The 14767-nt window shown below is 43.5% G+C and overlaps 1 protein-coding gene across 1 annotated transcript; it reads right to left on the bottom strand.

Moving 5' to 3' along the window:
- Positions 1-6063: 6063 nt before the first annotated feature.
- On the bottom strand, positions 6064-12638 carry LOC147897570 (uncharacterized). The gene is made up of 8 exons (XM_087380183.1): positions 11619-12638; positions 10842-11165; positions 10282-10319; positions 9893-10120; positions 9578-9801; positions 9330-9487; positions 8626-9130; positions 6064-8523 (listed from the first exon to the last, which is right to left on the bottom strand). The coding sequence occupies exons 2-8, from the start codon at positions 10947-10949 to the stop codon at positions 6422-6424; spliced, it is 3363 nt and encodes a 1120-aa protein (XP_087236309.1). The 5' UTR covers positions 10950-11165; positions 11619-12638; the 3' UTR covers positions 6064-6421.
- Between the last annotated feature and the right edge of the window lie 2129 nt (positions 12639-14767).

The following is a 14767-nucleotide window of genomic DNA, read 5'->3' on the forward strand; positions in this document are numbered from 1 at the left end:
AAACATATAACTTAATTAGTTTTTTTTAATTATACTTAGAAATTCACAAAAGCATTTTAATCCTCCACTAAAACACTACCTCTAAGGAGGCAATGCTAAAAAAACAAGGGAAAAAAGATGAGTTAATAGCATTCATTAGGCCCACCCTGTAAATGTCCGAGGGGAAAAAAGAAGAGTTAATATCATTCATCAGGCCCAGCCCTCTATTTTAGTTTTTCACAGTGGATGGACAAAATAAAATCCCACAAAATAATTTTAGCTTTCAAAATGAGCTGTCATTGTACCTTCCCTAATGGGCAAGCCAATAAAGAAATTTAGGAAGTGATAAGGAAATAGCACACCTTCAGGTGGAATATAGATTGATGCAGCTTGGGAGATTTTGTGGATTAGATATAACAATTTCAATAGGACAACTATTGAAACTTGCTCCTCACTTCACAAAGTTCTTTCAAGATTTCCCAACAAGCAAACAATTAGTGTTGGCAGAGACATTGAACACCAGATCTGAGTGATTGGTTGTTCCCCATCATCATTGTACACAAAAAGAATGGAAAGTTGAGGGTGTGTGAACCGCAAGAAACTAAATGAACAAAGCATCAAGGACTCATTTCCACTACCCTTTTCAGATTGAGGGTGTGTGAACCGCAAGAAACTAAATGAACAAAGCATCAAGGACTCATTTCCACTACCCTTTTCAGATGCATCCTTAACAAAGTGGTGGGAGACGAGATGTATTCCATCTTGGATGGATACAATAGGTACAATTAAATCACACAAGTTCAAGAAGATAGATACTAGACCAACTTTATCACCAAATGGGGGCTAGACTCAAGTAAGGTCATGCTATTCAGGTTGAAGAATGCACTAGCCATGTTTCAAAAGTTCATTATGGAAACCTTTTAGGAGTACATTGACAAATTCTTTGCCATTTTCTTGGGATGATTCGTCAATGTACACAACAAATCCAATGCGCTTGGAGTGCCTAAAAAGGTGTTCTAGTATGTAGAACACCCCAAAGAGACTTGAATCTCCCTCAACCCATAAAGTGTGTATTTCTTTTCAAGAAAATATCAAGTAATTTTGCTCGTTCATGGGATCCCGATTGGAGATTATCAAGGAGTTCACTAGGGTGGCAGAACCCCTGCATCACCTTACAAGGCAAGAAATGAAAGGTGAATGGAACAATGATTGATAGTCACCGTGTGTATCTAGATGAATTATCTATGTGATGAAACTACTCCAGTTTGGTGTTGTTGTCCTTGGTCCACTAGGCGAGAAACAAAAGGGCTAGATTGGGATGGTGGTATTGGTGAGCATGCAAAAATATGGTGTTGAGGTCTTGGTGGTCCCAAGTTCAAGTAGCATTTGGATTTGTCAAACTTGGCTAGCTTCACGCTTCTCGGATAGAGTTGGGTTCAGTAATGACTATTGGATTTTCCATGTGTTTGTTGGGAGCTCCAATAACATCCAATGCTTCATTAAACGATTGCTCTAATGTTAAAAATACAGGTCATAGCGCATGCAGTTTGGAGAGACTCATTTTCATGACATTGGAATATCCAAACGCTATCTACTCCCCAAAATCCTAGGCGACCACAGTCCACAACTGTAGGTGTGACCTTCTTAGGTGCCAAGGCTAAGAGAACTTATTTCCTCTTTTCTACTCGAGGTATCGTGTGATGGGCACAACTAGAAGTACAATGAGAATTGAGAGGGTTGGTAGTGTTGCCGGTGGATGTTTTGATGGCTACCAAAATCCTTTTATTGCACTCTCTCTGCAAGAGAGAACAACTTCTGTCACATTTTGTTGGGCATAAGAGCTTCTAAGTCTGCATAAACTGGATAGATGAAAAGCAACAAGTCTTGAAATAGTGTGGAATATTAATTTTATATATACATTTTTTAAGGGTTATATTACGTAGGGTTAATGTGCTTTTCCATCACTAGAGAATTGCTTAATTAAACGGCTAGGGTTATGTTTATGTGATTTTGTGAACATAGGGTTGAGATGCGATTGTAAGGGTGCAAGGAAGAACATAGATTGTGATTGCATGCTTGTGATTGTAGGAGAAAGTGGAAATAAGAATCCAAAAGATTTTGAATAGTGTAAAGATGCAAGAGTATGTGAATATAGTGTAAAGATGCAAGAGTATGTGAATATAGAGACACAATTACAAGGGATGCAGAGGGTACAACAAAAATGGGAGCAATTTATATATTACCCCTTGAATGCATGTTATATGCATTTTTTCTAGTAGTGCACCCCCTAGGTGGCAAGCTGAGTGGGGGGGCATGTAGTAGGACATAATGAAAAGGGTAAAAAGTTAGCATGGAAAGGTTACAGTGTACAAAGGGTGCAAACCAAAACAACGCAAAGGTATCCAATGGCAATGTTTGCTATCATAACATGGGATGCACAAGGAAAGAATGCAATCATTGCAATCGCAACATGAGGTGCAACTTCATGCAAATCAAAATGTTACAATGGCAAGGTCCTATGAAGGCTAATGGAACGATGGGAATAGGCAAAGGGGATGTACCATAGTTTACAAATGCATGAGGTGACTTACTCACAAAAAATTTGTGAATGTTCAAGATCGGTGAATGGTGGCATAGGTGGCATACATGGGAGGAGGGGGAAGTGAAAATAGTTGGCAATGTTTTTAAAAAAATGAAAGTGGGATGATTATCTTTATCTGGCAAAATGGGGCTCGTGAACATTGCAAACCTATGAACTATGAGGTGAGTTAAATGTAGCCACACATGCAAACAAGATGCATGACAAGAAATCTCAACAACGAATACAAACTGCAAATGTAGACACAATTCTCAATTGTAGGGTGGAGCAATGCGAAGGGTGTGACTTGATTTTTGAACTTGCACTGCAAATGTATGCAAAATGTGCTTCGCAACAGCGAAGGTGCAAACATGTACAAGTTCCAGTGTTGCACTTTGCAAGCATGCAAATGGAGAATTTGCCATTTAAATTCTAAACTTATGCAAAAGGGGGTGTTAAATTTGCATAGGGCAAGGGTATGCAATCTCATTGTTAGGCTTCTAGTAGGATGAAAAGTTAGTGAAGGACAGTTCACAACACCGGGGTGAAAATGTGAGATCAATTCAGGGTTAGGCACCAAAATGCTGGCTAGATGGGGTTGAATTTTAGATCAAGGTGCTTCTCCAGCTTATTTAATTGATGCGCGTAGTTGTGGGGTGAGGGCTTATCTCTAGGTGGTGGACTCCGAGGAATCCTCACTGTATTCTTTCTTCTCCCTGCAGAAGTAGTAGGAATGCAAATTACTTGCCTTGATCACAATCAATAGCGCCATTCTTTCCACATGGTAGAACGTTGAACACCAGTGGTGGCAGAGACATTGGAACCAAATCAAAGTTCCCCAGCATCATTGTACCCAAAAAGAAAGGAAAGCTGAGGGTGTGTGACCACAAGAAACTAAATGAACAAATTATCAAGGACCCATTTCCACTACCCTTCTCAGATGCACCCATAACAAAGTGGTGGAACACGAGATGTATTCCGTTCTAGGTGGATACAATAGGTACAATCAAATCACACAAGTTTAAGAAGACAGAGAAAAGACCAACTTTATCACCAAATGGGAGCCATACTCAAGTAAGGTCATGCTATTCAGGTTGAAACATGCACCAACCATGTTTTGAAGGTTCATGATGGAAACCTTTCAAGAGTGCATTGGCATATTCTTAGCCATTATCTTAGATTTTTCCTAAGTGTACGAAACAAATGCAATGCGCTTGGAGTGCCTAAGAAGGTGTTCCAAAAATGTAGAACATCCCAAAGAGACCCGAATCTCCCTCAACCCATAAAGTGTGTATTCTGTGTCTTTTTTGTAGTTCTACTGGGGCATAGCATTTCAAGTGACAGGATAATGTCAAAGAAATCAAAGATTGATGCCATTAAAAAAATGAAGGAGCAAGCATTATCAAGCAAGTTCACTCATTCATGGGTATACAAAATGTGCTTTGCAATGGGAGACGTGCAAACATGTGCAAGTGCCAACGTTACACGTTGAAGCATGCAACGGACAATTTGCCATTTAGATTCTAAACTTATGCAAAGGGGGTGTTAAATTTGCATAGGGCAAGGGTATACGATCTCATTGTTAGCCTTCTAGTAGGATGAAAAGTTAGTGAAGGGCAGTTCACAACTTTGGGGTAAAAATGTGAGATCAATTCAGGGTTAGGGACCAAAATGTTGCCAAGATGGGGTTGAATTTTAGATCAAGGTGCTTCTCCAACTTATTTGATTGATATGGATAGTTGCGGGGCAAGTCACGGTGATGGACTTTGAGGAATTCTCACTGTCTTCTCCCCTTAGTAGTAGCAATGCAAGTAACTTGCCTTGATCACCGTCATAATAGCACCATGGCTGAATGTTCATGGCTGAATGTTCTCTCATAGATTTGAGTGTGGATGAGCTTTGTTTGACTTTGACTTGTTTGTAAACTTTTCTTTCCCTTCCTGTGATCTCTTACAAAGTAACCAAGAGAAAAGCTTCCTCTTCTTTTTGTCCCCACTGCTTGAAGCCTTCTTATGGTTTGAAAAATTGTCATCATCCTTGGGCTTGGCTTTTTCTGGCTTACCCTTGCTTTTGCCCTTGTCGGAGCAAGTATAAGGCTCAGGATCACTGAGATTTAGAAAGGCTGCTGAAAGGGTTCAGGGTCCCTGATTTTGAGGGAAGAAAGGTTAGTCGTGAGGACTTTATTTCATGATAGCCCAACCCAATGAGGATTTAAAGTCAAAAATCAAGGCTACATTCAGTGGGGCCAGCAAAACTTCGTGAACAAACCTTTTGTGTATCCAAATCCCTTACGGGAAGGGAATGATTTGTCTTGGGATCAAATAAAGGAATACTTACTGGAATAGAATGGCCGTGCCGTAGTGCTGGTGATTTATGAAATATTTCATGGCTGTTTAGAAATGATTTGTCGGCCAAGGGACAGTGAACTGCAGAAAGGGTTCATGGTTGTTTTGCTTATGAATGAGGTGTGCTTCGGTTGCAATTTAAGTACATGCATAGCAGCAGCAGCAATGGCTTCAACAATTGGCCCTATCCACCATTCTCTACTAATCCTTTTACTAGGGAGAATAAGGAGAAGCAGCTTGAATATGTGCAGTCCTAGCTTAATCATTGGGATGCACCCTTTAGTTTGGTGAACTACCCAGAAGTTCATCATGTAATTGATGTGGAAGCTTACTTAGACTTGAAGGGGACTGTGGAAGCACCTCTTTCTTGGGCTCAATTCAAGGCTAAATTCTCAGAATTAGTGTCAGCTCCTGGCCGACATCTCAGATCATGTTGACCATCAGAGTGTGGTCATCCACCATGTACCTTTCATCTCCACCTCATATAACTGGTTCTAGAGGTTAGCACTCAAATTGCCAACCTCGAAGAGGAGCTGACCCCTGCTGAAAATAAGTGACCAGTTCAGTCACTATAGCAGACCCTGATCGGACTAGATCAGCATGCCCCTGTCACAAGCTGTATCAGAGCCCATAGAGGGAGGCTCACAACCCAAACAGTGCCATTCAGACTCAGCCCTAAACAGGGCGAGATATCCCCCTATGGCAACCTATATATGAGCATCTCTTCAACGTGCATGCCTTTGACTTAGACAAAATGAATGATTCCTCCTTAAAAATACATGTACATTCCCTGAAAAACAAAGCCAGAAACCTTACTGTAACCTGATGCTGCTTGAAACCTTCTACATACATGCATGTATGTAGGTATGTATGTATGTATGTATATAGTCACTGTTACTGGAAGCTGTAGCCTCACATGTGAAGAAATCTAGTGTCCAATTTGCAACTCCACTGATATGCCAAAGTTAAAACTGTCGGCATATGAAACCAACGCAAGGGTCAAAGCAAACAGTCCCTAAACATAATATCCCAAAGAGCTGGAACTTCCTTTCAAAACTCACTGCATGCTAGGCATACATAAAATAATATTACTTGTTGTTTTGTGAGAAAAACTTGAAGTATTCTGGAAACAATATATTTTAATGATTTTAGCTCATAGAATATACAGAATAATGGCCGGTGATAGAACTGATTCAGTGCGATTACAATATTGGCTAAAAGCCAAAACGATGTGAAAAGATGGCAAAATTGAGCCAATCACACCTGCCTTAAAAGATACAGAACTCTTCAAAACCAAAGTCGCTTGCAAAAGCTTTGTTTAAGAATGGCCTGGCTTGAATCAATGGGATTGACGAGCCAAAGCTCATCAGAAAGCCAAGCAGTGGAAAGATGACCTGACCCAAATGCACAAGCAGTTCCAAAACAATTGATGCATCCTCATCAAAAAGTTATGTACATAGCCTGGATCATGATTGTGAAAACCACACGTACTGTAAACTGAACCTGGGTATGGGCAAGTTCAAGCTCTGGTGATCTCTGTTGTCACATGCTGTCTTACATGCGCTGAAGATGTGCCTGGCTGGCTACTCTGAAGTGTTCCAACACCATTGTTTCTCACAGAACTGCTTACAATGTATTTGCTTTTTGATTGTAATAAACCCTCCAGGGTTTTGGCTTCCAGCTCTGCAATAGATTTCTGTAACTGCTCCTTCTTTTGCTGTTCCAAATCATTGTCCTTAGAGCTTGCAGACTTGGCAGATCTCTCCCCAGTTCCAAGGGACTCGATCGGCTTTGGACAGGGAAGTTTATCCTTTTGTATCACTCCAGCCTTGTAAAATTCCAAGTATGATTCACGTTTAGTGAGTGATGTCCATTCTGACTTCACGGCATCGAGGCTGGGCACAACTCTGCTCTCTCTGGCGTCAGGCACCACTATTGCCCCCATAGAATGCGAAGCTGCCTTCTCCTTATCCATAAGATCAGACCGAAACTCACCTTTGCTTCTTGCATTTTGGATGTCATTAATTCTGACCAGGGCCTGTTCTGCATTATCCCATAGATTTCCCCCAATGGACCCAATCAAAGGTTCTTTTTCTGTTAGGTCTACTGATGAGTCCTGCAGGTCATTCTCAGAGTAAATTCGACTACTGTCTTGATCTGTAACTACTGGTTCATCCTGCACCTCTTTACTAGTAATAATTGAAGCTCTTTCAACCTTAGGTTCTTCCCTCCTGTTTGTACTAAGAGAATTTGCCAAATGGCTCAAGCTTGATAAAACGGCATCATTCTTTGACTCGCTCATGCAGCCACTCAGTGAAACCCCTTCTATTCTATCACCCGTATCAGTGTGCTCCAAAGTGACATTTGAAAGCTCATGCTGGGAAAGGCTCTCTGGTTCAAGTGGCAAATCAATGACATTTGTTCCAACAGTTACTTCATGCTGTGATACAACAGGAAGAGATGATCCGATTAAACCCCTTTCAAGTTCAAGGCTACTAGTTTCTGGCATGCCCAATTTCCTAATTACAGCAGCAGAAGCTTCCAAACGATCTGTCTCGTGCTCCATAATCACAGCTGATTTAGTATGTCTGATCTGAGCTTCCGTCTCTTTACTTGACTGAGATCTGAATCCACACAAGCTTACAGATGATTCAACTGACACTCCTGTAGCCTGTAAGGGTTCTCCTAACACGACCTTACTCCTCTTTGCAGATTCACCCCGGCCCTGAAGACGAATTTTTAAATCTAGAAGAGCCTGCTCATGTTTGAACTGCAGTAATTGCATCTCTTGCTCATGCTGCAAAGCAAGTAGCCTCAACTCATCAGCCCCTGCATCCTCCTCAATACCACCTTGATGCAGATCTTTAACATCTTCTGGTTGTGCTTCATGAAAAGAGACAAACGATTTCAGGCTGTGCCCAGGTCCAGGGAATCCTCCTGTACTTTGACAGTCCAGGTCAGTTTTATTCCCAATACTGGAATTCAAAGCCTCCATTGATTCCATTGTAGGATCACAGGCCCCAGCTACACTTCCAGAGATCCGAAAAGCCGAACTCATCTCAACTCCAGTCCTGACACTTGACCTATCAAGGCCTGCATCCAAAGATAAATTTGATCCACCTTCTTCAAACTGGTCTGATGAATCACTAAAAAATCCCAACACATATGACTCTTGCTGTGAGTGATCAGACGCCGTAAGATGATAACCAACCTCCTCAAACCTGCCATACATTGAGCCCTCGTTCCTGGGGACAGATGCTAGTTCTGGATCCTCAATTTTATTTGGAGATGTCAAGAGCTTTCTCTCAGCTCCAGTGTTCGAGCTTAGAGAATCCTCAAGCAGCAGCGGAGACAAACCATCAGACCACCTTTGCATCCCATGTAGATCTCCTGAAAATGTTCTCAGCTGATCACTTGGGGACTCTTCGTCAACCCCAGCCTCATCCAAAGCAACTCCTGGTTTCCAATCTGGAACCAGGGCCAAAATTTCAGAATCAATCATTTCTGCAATGGTCGTGACATCTTGATCACATAGATCGAGTTCTGCAACCATCTCACTAGCAACACTCATTGATGTGTCAGTCTCCACATCAAAATCAAACTGGATACACCGAAGCCCACCTGCAGGATATTGAAACCAAAGCAATAACTTTTCTGGGACAAGGTGGGTGTAAGCCTAATTTAAACTCTATTATCTAATAACAAAAAATAGAGATAGTTCACCTCTTGGACTTGTGATCCGTATTCTCACAAGTATCTTGTTGTCATCTTGCCTTTTGCCTTTAATTCTGAAATCCCTACTTCTTAACAGTCCCTCATCTTTTGACATTGGAGAATCCGACCTCTTATAAAGCACCTCAGTTGCAGTGATGTTAGAGGTTTTCATATTCAAAGGTGAAGGAAGGTTTAAGTAATCTGCATCTTGAATGTTTCCAGCATTCAAGGAAGTAGAATTTTGTTCCTGCTCTCCAGCAAGTTCATGGATGGCATGATATACGTCTGACTCCTCAGGAATTGAATCAAGTTCCTTCGATTCATCATAAGGATTCTGTGTGATATGTTGGTGTGGCACAGACTCAATTATCTCATACTCCTCTTCACTTCGAAGAAAGGGATCCATTAGAAGCTCGCGAGCGTGAAGCCTCTGAGATACTGAAGCCAAACACTTTTCGACAAAATCACGAACTTGAGGCTCCTTCACTTTATCAAGTGCAGCTGGCCTTTTACCCTGATATTGAATTGAGTAACGAAAAATGGCATTAGTTGCAATGCAGAAAGCATAAGGCATACTTTCTTCAATGAGTAAAATCCTCTCCCTACAAACGTACAGTGTCACAAATTATTCAGGATGGAATCAATGCCATTCATGCATATATATACTCAATACGAAAGCATTGAATGATGAGAGCAAAGATGGAGGGCAGTACTGCAGTAACTTTCTTGTAAATTTGAGCAGCATTTGTGCATTCACTGTAGGGATATTCAGATGTAATCATTTCCAGTAAGCACATGCCAAACGAATATATGTCCACCAATTCATTGTATTCCTCTTCATAAAGCTCTGGGGCCATAAACTCAGGGGTGCCTGCACAGATGATGAGCCCCGGTGAGTGAGGCTGAGGCACCCCAGGTCTTCAAGATATCGAAGTTGTCACCAAAGATATTATGAGCTTACCAATAACACTGTGGGCAGCATGGGCTTGGCGAAGAATTGCTGCCAAGCCAAGATCCCCAATCTTGACTTCTCCTTGGTTTCCATTTATAAAGATGTTATCACATTTGAGATCACGATGGATAATAGGAGGGTCATGGCTATGCAAATACAGAAGTCCTCGCAGAATCTGCCGAGACCAGTTTTTTACAGCTTTCAAATCAACATGTTTATGTTTCTTTCGATACCTGTATATATCAACTCGTTAACAATAAAGAGGTAACCTATATAGCCCCCAACTACAGTAAACCTGAAATATAACTGACCCCAGGTACTTACTGTCTCAGTGTCCCGGATGTAAATATCTCAGTAATAAAATTCACATTGTTGCTCTGGATGTTTACCCAGGAGCTGTAGAACTTGATAATGTTCTTGTGCTTCAATGTCTTCAATAAATGCAGTTCTGAATATATACGCTCCATGTCCCCAGGATTTTGTAGCATGTCTTGAACTTTCACTTGGTTCCAGGCAACCTCCATGCCTTCCACCTCATCAAAAGCCTTGTAGCTAAAATTTTGGTAAAGGAAAACAAATGCACGAAGCCGATAATGATGGTCTAGATAGAGCAAACAACAGGTTTACTGTGAAGCAACATAAATGGAAATCGTTTGTCCTGTAAAACAATTGAATAGACGCTTCATTCCATTGAGACAGTAAGCACTGGATACACAGTTTTGTGAGCACCCTTTCCCAAAACCTCATCGTACTGCACAACCACAAGAAGCAAAAGTGAAAAAAAATCAGAACTTATTAGTCCTGCTTGATTTGCAGACGTATACTTGTTGGGGATCATCGCACACTAGAATTGTTTCTGTAAGAGTGCAAAAACACAATACAATTTTAAAAGCAACATGTCCCAATAAAAGTCATCGTATTGCATAGTCGAAAAAGAGATGAAGAAACGCCACGTTCACAATCACTTCATTTAATGACGTATTTGCTTGTTGAAGAAGTCCGCACAGAGGGCGAAGCATATAGCAAATAATGACGCCATAAGAATTCCTATTCTTCAAATTCTTGCTCTTCGCATCAATATGCCAATCACACGTCCTCTCCTCAAGTTAGAAAGAACAAGCAATGAGACCTATGAAACGATTGACATCACATCGATCGAAAGCCATCCAGGGGCCAGCTGATCCTGTACACTACAATGCATATACTAGGAAACTCATAAAGCATCCAGCTTCTAAAACAGAAAAAAGCATAGCAGAGATCGGGGCGGACTTACACGACCATATCGCCCACTAGGATCCACTTCCACGAAGTCAGATTCGTCGTTGTCTGCGTCATCAGGAGGACGATCATCTACACTGACATCCTCTGAAGTTCTTTCCATTCTGCGCGACTTGGATGCCAACTCGCTGAGTGACGGTTGCTTTCTCAGGGCAGGAACTACCGGGAAGCTAATCAACCGGATGGGGAAAAATGGCGCACATCCCAGAAAAAACAGGTTGACGTGCCCTTTAGTTCACGTCAGAGTCCCGCAGCCGGGAGAGCAGAAGCTTAGAAGCAAACTGTTAGCTTTACAGGGTGTTGACGATGCGCGGATAATCTGCGATCAAATCACTTTCCTCAAGACAGATGCTTTGGAAAGAAGAGTAAACATCCAGCACTAAGGAAATGAGAGCACGGAAAGACCAGGAATGGCAAGGCAAGAGTTTGCACGGGGCGAGCGATGGCGGAGGGGCAAAGAAAAGGAGTGAAGAAATAGTAGGGGAGGAGATAAAGGGGAGGGGGGAAGGTGCGTGTGAGCACGATGGAGGGAAATCGAGAGAGGGAAGCGTGTTATTGGAAAAACAAAGCATAACTGGGGCAGGGATGCGGGGGGAAAGGAGGTGTCAATATGATGGAGGAGGACAGAGCAGAGAGTCGGGGGACCCCCGAGGCCTGCAGCGATGGCGATGGCGTAGGAGGAAGGGGGGAGAGACAGCGAAGGTGAAGCTGAAAACAGCGTGTGCGTCATGGTCACACAACAAGACGAAGACACGAAGCCAAAAAAACTTACAGGCTGATCTTGGTGGAAGCTTTCTGCCTGCCGACTTTGATTGTTTCCTAAATCTCTGTCCACTGTGAAATCGATGGAGGCTCCGCTGAAGCTTTAATGGCGGACGGAGCTTCAAATCTTCAGCAACGAGGCTTCCTTCCTGTCGATTTTGCGATCGAAATGCAGCAATTTTGGGGGAGCAATGCAGCCAGACTCGTGCGTCTGCCCGAAACGTGAACGTGCACTGTGAAGCATGGAAAGCTTTGCTGAAGCTTTAATGGCGGAGCCTGAAAACCTGAGCAAAGAAGCTTGAGAAACTTTTGCTGAAGCTTTAATGGCGGAGCCTGAAAATCTGAGCAAAAGAAGCTTGTCTCTCCCTCTTGTTCCCTGCTGGTGGTCGATTTTTCGATCGAAATGCCGAGATTTAGCGGCGGAATGCAGCCCGACTCGGGCGTCTTCTTGGATTTCTACGAGGCGCGGGAATTGGCCGACAATGGAGTCGTGAGGATCGGTGGATGCATTCTTAGAGACGAAGAAATGCGTAAAAAGGCGTGAAGCAACGAATGTTTGCGTCGTGGAGATGAATCAATCATCAGGAGGAGGAGAAGAAGAACGGAATGTTTGTGTATGGAGCTTGAGGCAAGCAGGGATGGGGCTGGGGAAGAAGCAGAGATGAAGCAGGGAAATGGAGGAGGAGAGAGCTTGAAGCAAGCTTCAATGGCGACGGAACCCTAAAAAGTCTGGCAGCAGAAAAGCTTGAAAATCAAAAGAAGCTTTATTGGGGAAGACGACGAAGACGAAGACGAAGATGAAGATGAAGATGAAGATGAAGATGAACACCGACGGAACCCTAATCTTGCCTCTCAGAAGCTCTCCATCGCCATAGCCAGTGCAGCTCTTGGACGCCATAGCCAGCCAGCTTTGAAAGCTTCTCTCGCCATAGCCAGCCTTCAGAGCTCTTCTCGCCATAGCTCGCCATAGCTTCCGTGTCTCCATAGAGCTCTCGCCAATCTCATCCTCGTCTCGCCTCCTTCGCCATAGCTCTCTCTCTCTCTCTCTCTCTCGTTCGTAATCCTCAATACGAACTCCCCACCGCCATCTCCATGGGCGTGTCCTCCTCCCCCACCGCCATCGCCATAACTCCCCACTCGCCACCTCCTCCTCCTCCTGTTTGCCCCCCTCCACCTCGCCATGCCCCCTTCTTCTCCACCGCCACCGCCATCGCCATCGCCATCGCCATCGCCATCCCCCCCCCAAACTCGCCACCTCCTCCTCCTGTTTGCCTCCCTCCACCTCGCCTCCCTCCTGCACTTTGCTCACTCAACCGCCCGATTCTTTCTTCCTTCGTCCTCCCCCTTCCCCTCCTCCGACCCTTCTTCTTCTTCTTCTTCTTCTTCTTCTTCTTCTTCCAAAGCTTCTTCCTTGCCTTGTTCCATTCGCAACTGCACGCTCCTCCTCCGTCTCCTTCCCCGTCCCCGCCCTCGCATTTCCACCAGCTCCCCTCGTCGCACGCCCGCCCAGGAGGCGCCTTCAGATTCATGTGAATCTTCTTTTAGTTAAGCATGCATCAAAGTGTACATTCTTTCTTTGTTTTAAGTTGCTCTTCATGAGAGATGTCAATGCTCAAAGTGAACCACTTTTATGGGAAGCTTGATTGGAGAAGAAATTCTCCTCAGGTTATTCCTAAGTAATAGCCTTTTTGCTTACCTTTATCCTCCAAAATGTTCAATCTGCTCCATGGGGACTTGCTATAAGGGTGTTCTCTTGCAAGGGTGCATGCGATTCTAACAAGCCCTTGGGTGAGTTAGAGATCAAGGAAACAAGGGAAAAACATGAATTTCATTCATGTGGTCGACCCGAGATGGTGTGCTGAAAAGGGGGCGAAGAGAGAGTGAGAGAGGAAGAAGAGAAAGAGAGAGAGAAAGGGGGGGCGAGGATTTCAAGGGATACCAATAGCAAAAGATACAAATAGCAAGCCCAATAGATTTCAAGGAGTGCAAACAAGTGCAAACTTAGCCCGGTCACTATAGCGTACCCCCCTTGGGACAGGCCAACAAAAATAATAGTTTCCCAAGTCCACTACAAACCTCCATACATGCCCATTTCCATTATTTTCACATAACCTTAATTAATTTACAAATCTAAGGGCAAAATAGAGAGTCAAGAAAACAGCTACTTGCTACCACTAATAGAGGTTATCCATAACCTCCACTCATGTTCAATAGTGCATCTCGCTTGCCCCAATCAAACTTGTCATAGAACTGCATTTTCAAAGACATAAGGTGTTAACATCTTTACTCTAGATGGATGTTGCAATCCGAGAACCTCCTTTAAGAGCCACCCATGTGCAAGCCAAATGCCCGTGGCCTGAAATTTATGCCACCCATTGCACACTAACCTCAAAGTTGGGGCTTCATGGGACATGACTCTAAGGCATTTCGTTGTGGGATGCTTCCACAACCCCCCATGTTAGAATTTGCCTCATCCACTCCCTTGGAGAGGCATTTGCCACACCCACACTATCTTGTTCAAATTTAGCACACTAGAAAAAAAGGCTTGTTAAGAATGTGCTTGTGTGAACCTAGATGCATAGCCATACACAAGAATGTAAGTTTAGACATGGATCTCATAGTATCCAACCACCAATGCCCACACCATCACTAGAGAGGCGATGAAGGAGTGGGGTTAAACCTAAAGTCCCCATTGTTTGTAGCCTCTTATGGGCCAAAAATTACACAAGGCATAGGCAAAGGATGCAGCTATGCAGTGGTGGTTTAGAGGCATTAGATGAATACTCGGACAGTGTTGTCCGAGGGAGGGAAGGTTGGATGGCTTGTGGGTGGGATCCAGAGGAGGCGGTGGTGGAATTTTGGCAAGGGGCGGTAGTATTAAAGAGGGTGATGGCTTCGTTTCCCTCGTCCTCGATGACTTCCTCAGGGTAGGATACATGAATTGTTTCAAAATTGCTTACCAAGGACTCAAGTGAGTCTTGGAGAGCCTATAGCACCCTATTAAAGAGGATTTGGTAGGTTGTGGACTGGTAGGCTATAAGGTGCCTCTAAGATTGGATGGCAGAGGCTCGGCCGTAGGTATGCATCCAATTGATGTCTGCTTGTAGACTTTTGGGTGTGTAGACCCACGGCGTGAGTTCCTCTGGCTTTGCGACTTGC

This window comes from Dipteris shenzhenensis, chromosome 10, assembly GCF_047967505.1.
Source record: "Dipteris shenzhenensis isolate YYH24624 ecotype China chromosome 10, Dip_SZ_1.0, whole genome shotgun sequence".
Lineage (NCBI taxonomy): Eukaryota > Viridiplantae > Streptophyta > Polypodiopsida > Gleicheniales > Dipteridaceae > Dipteris > Dipteris shenzhenensis.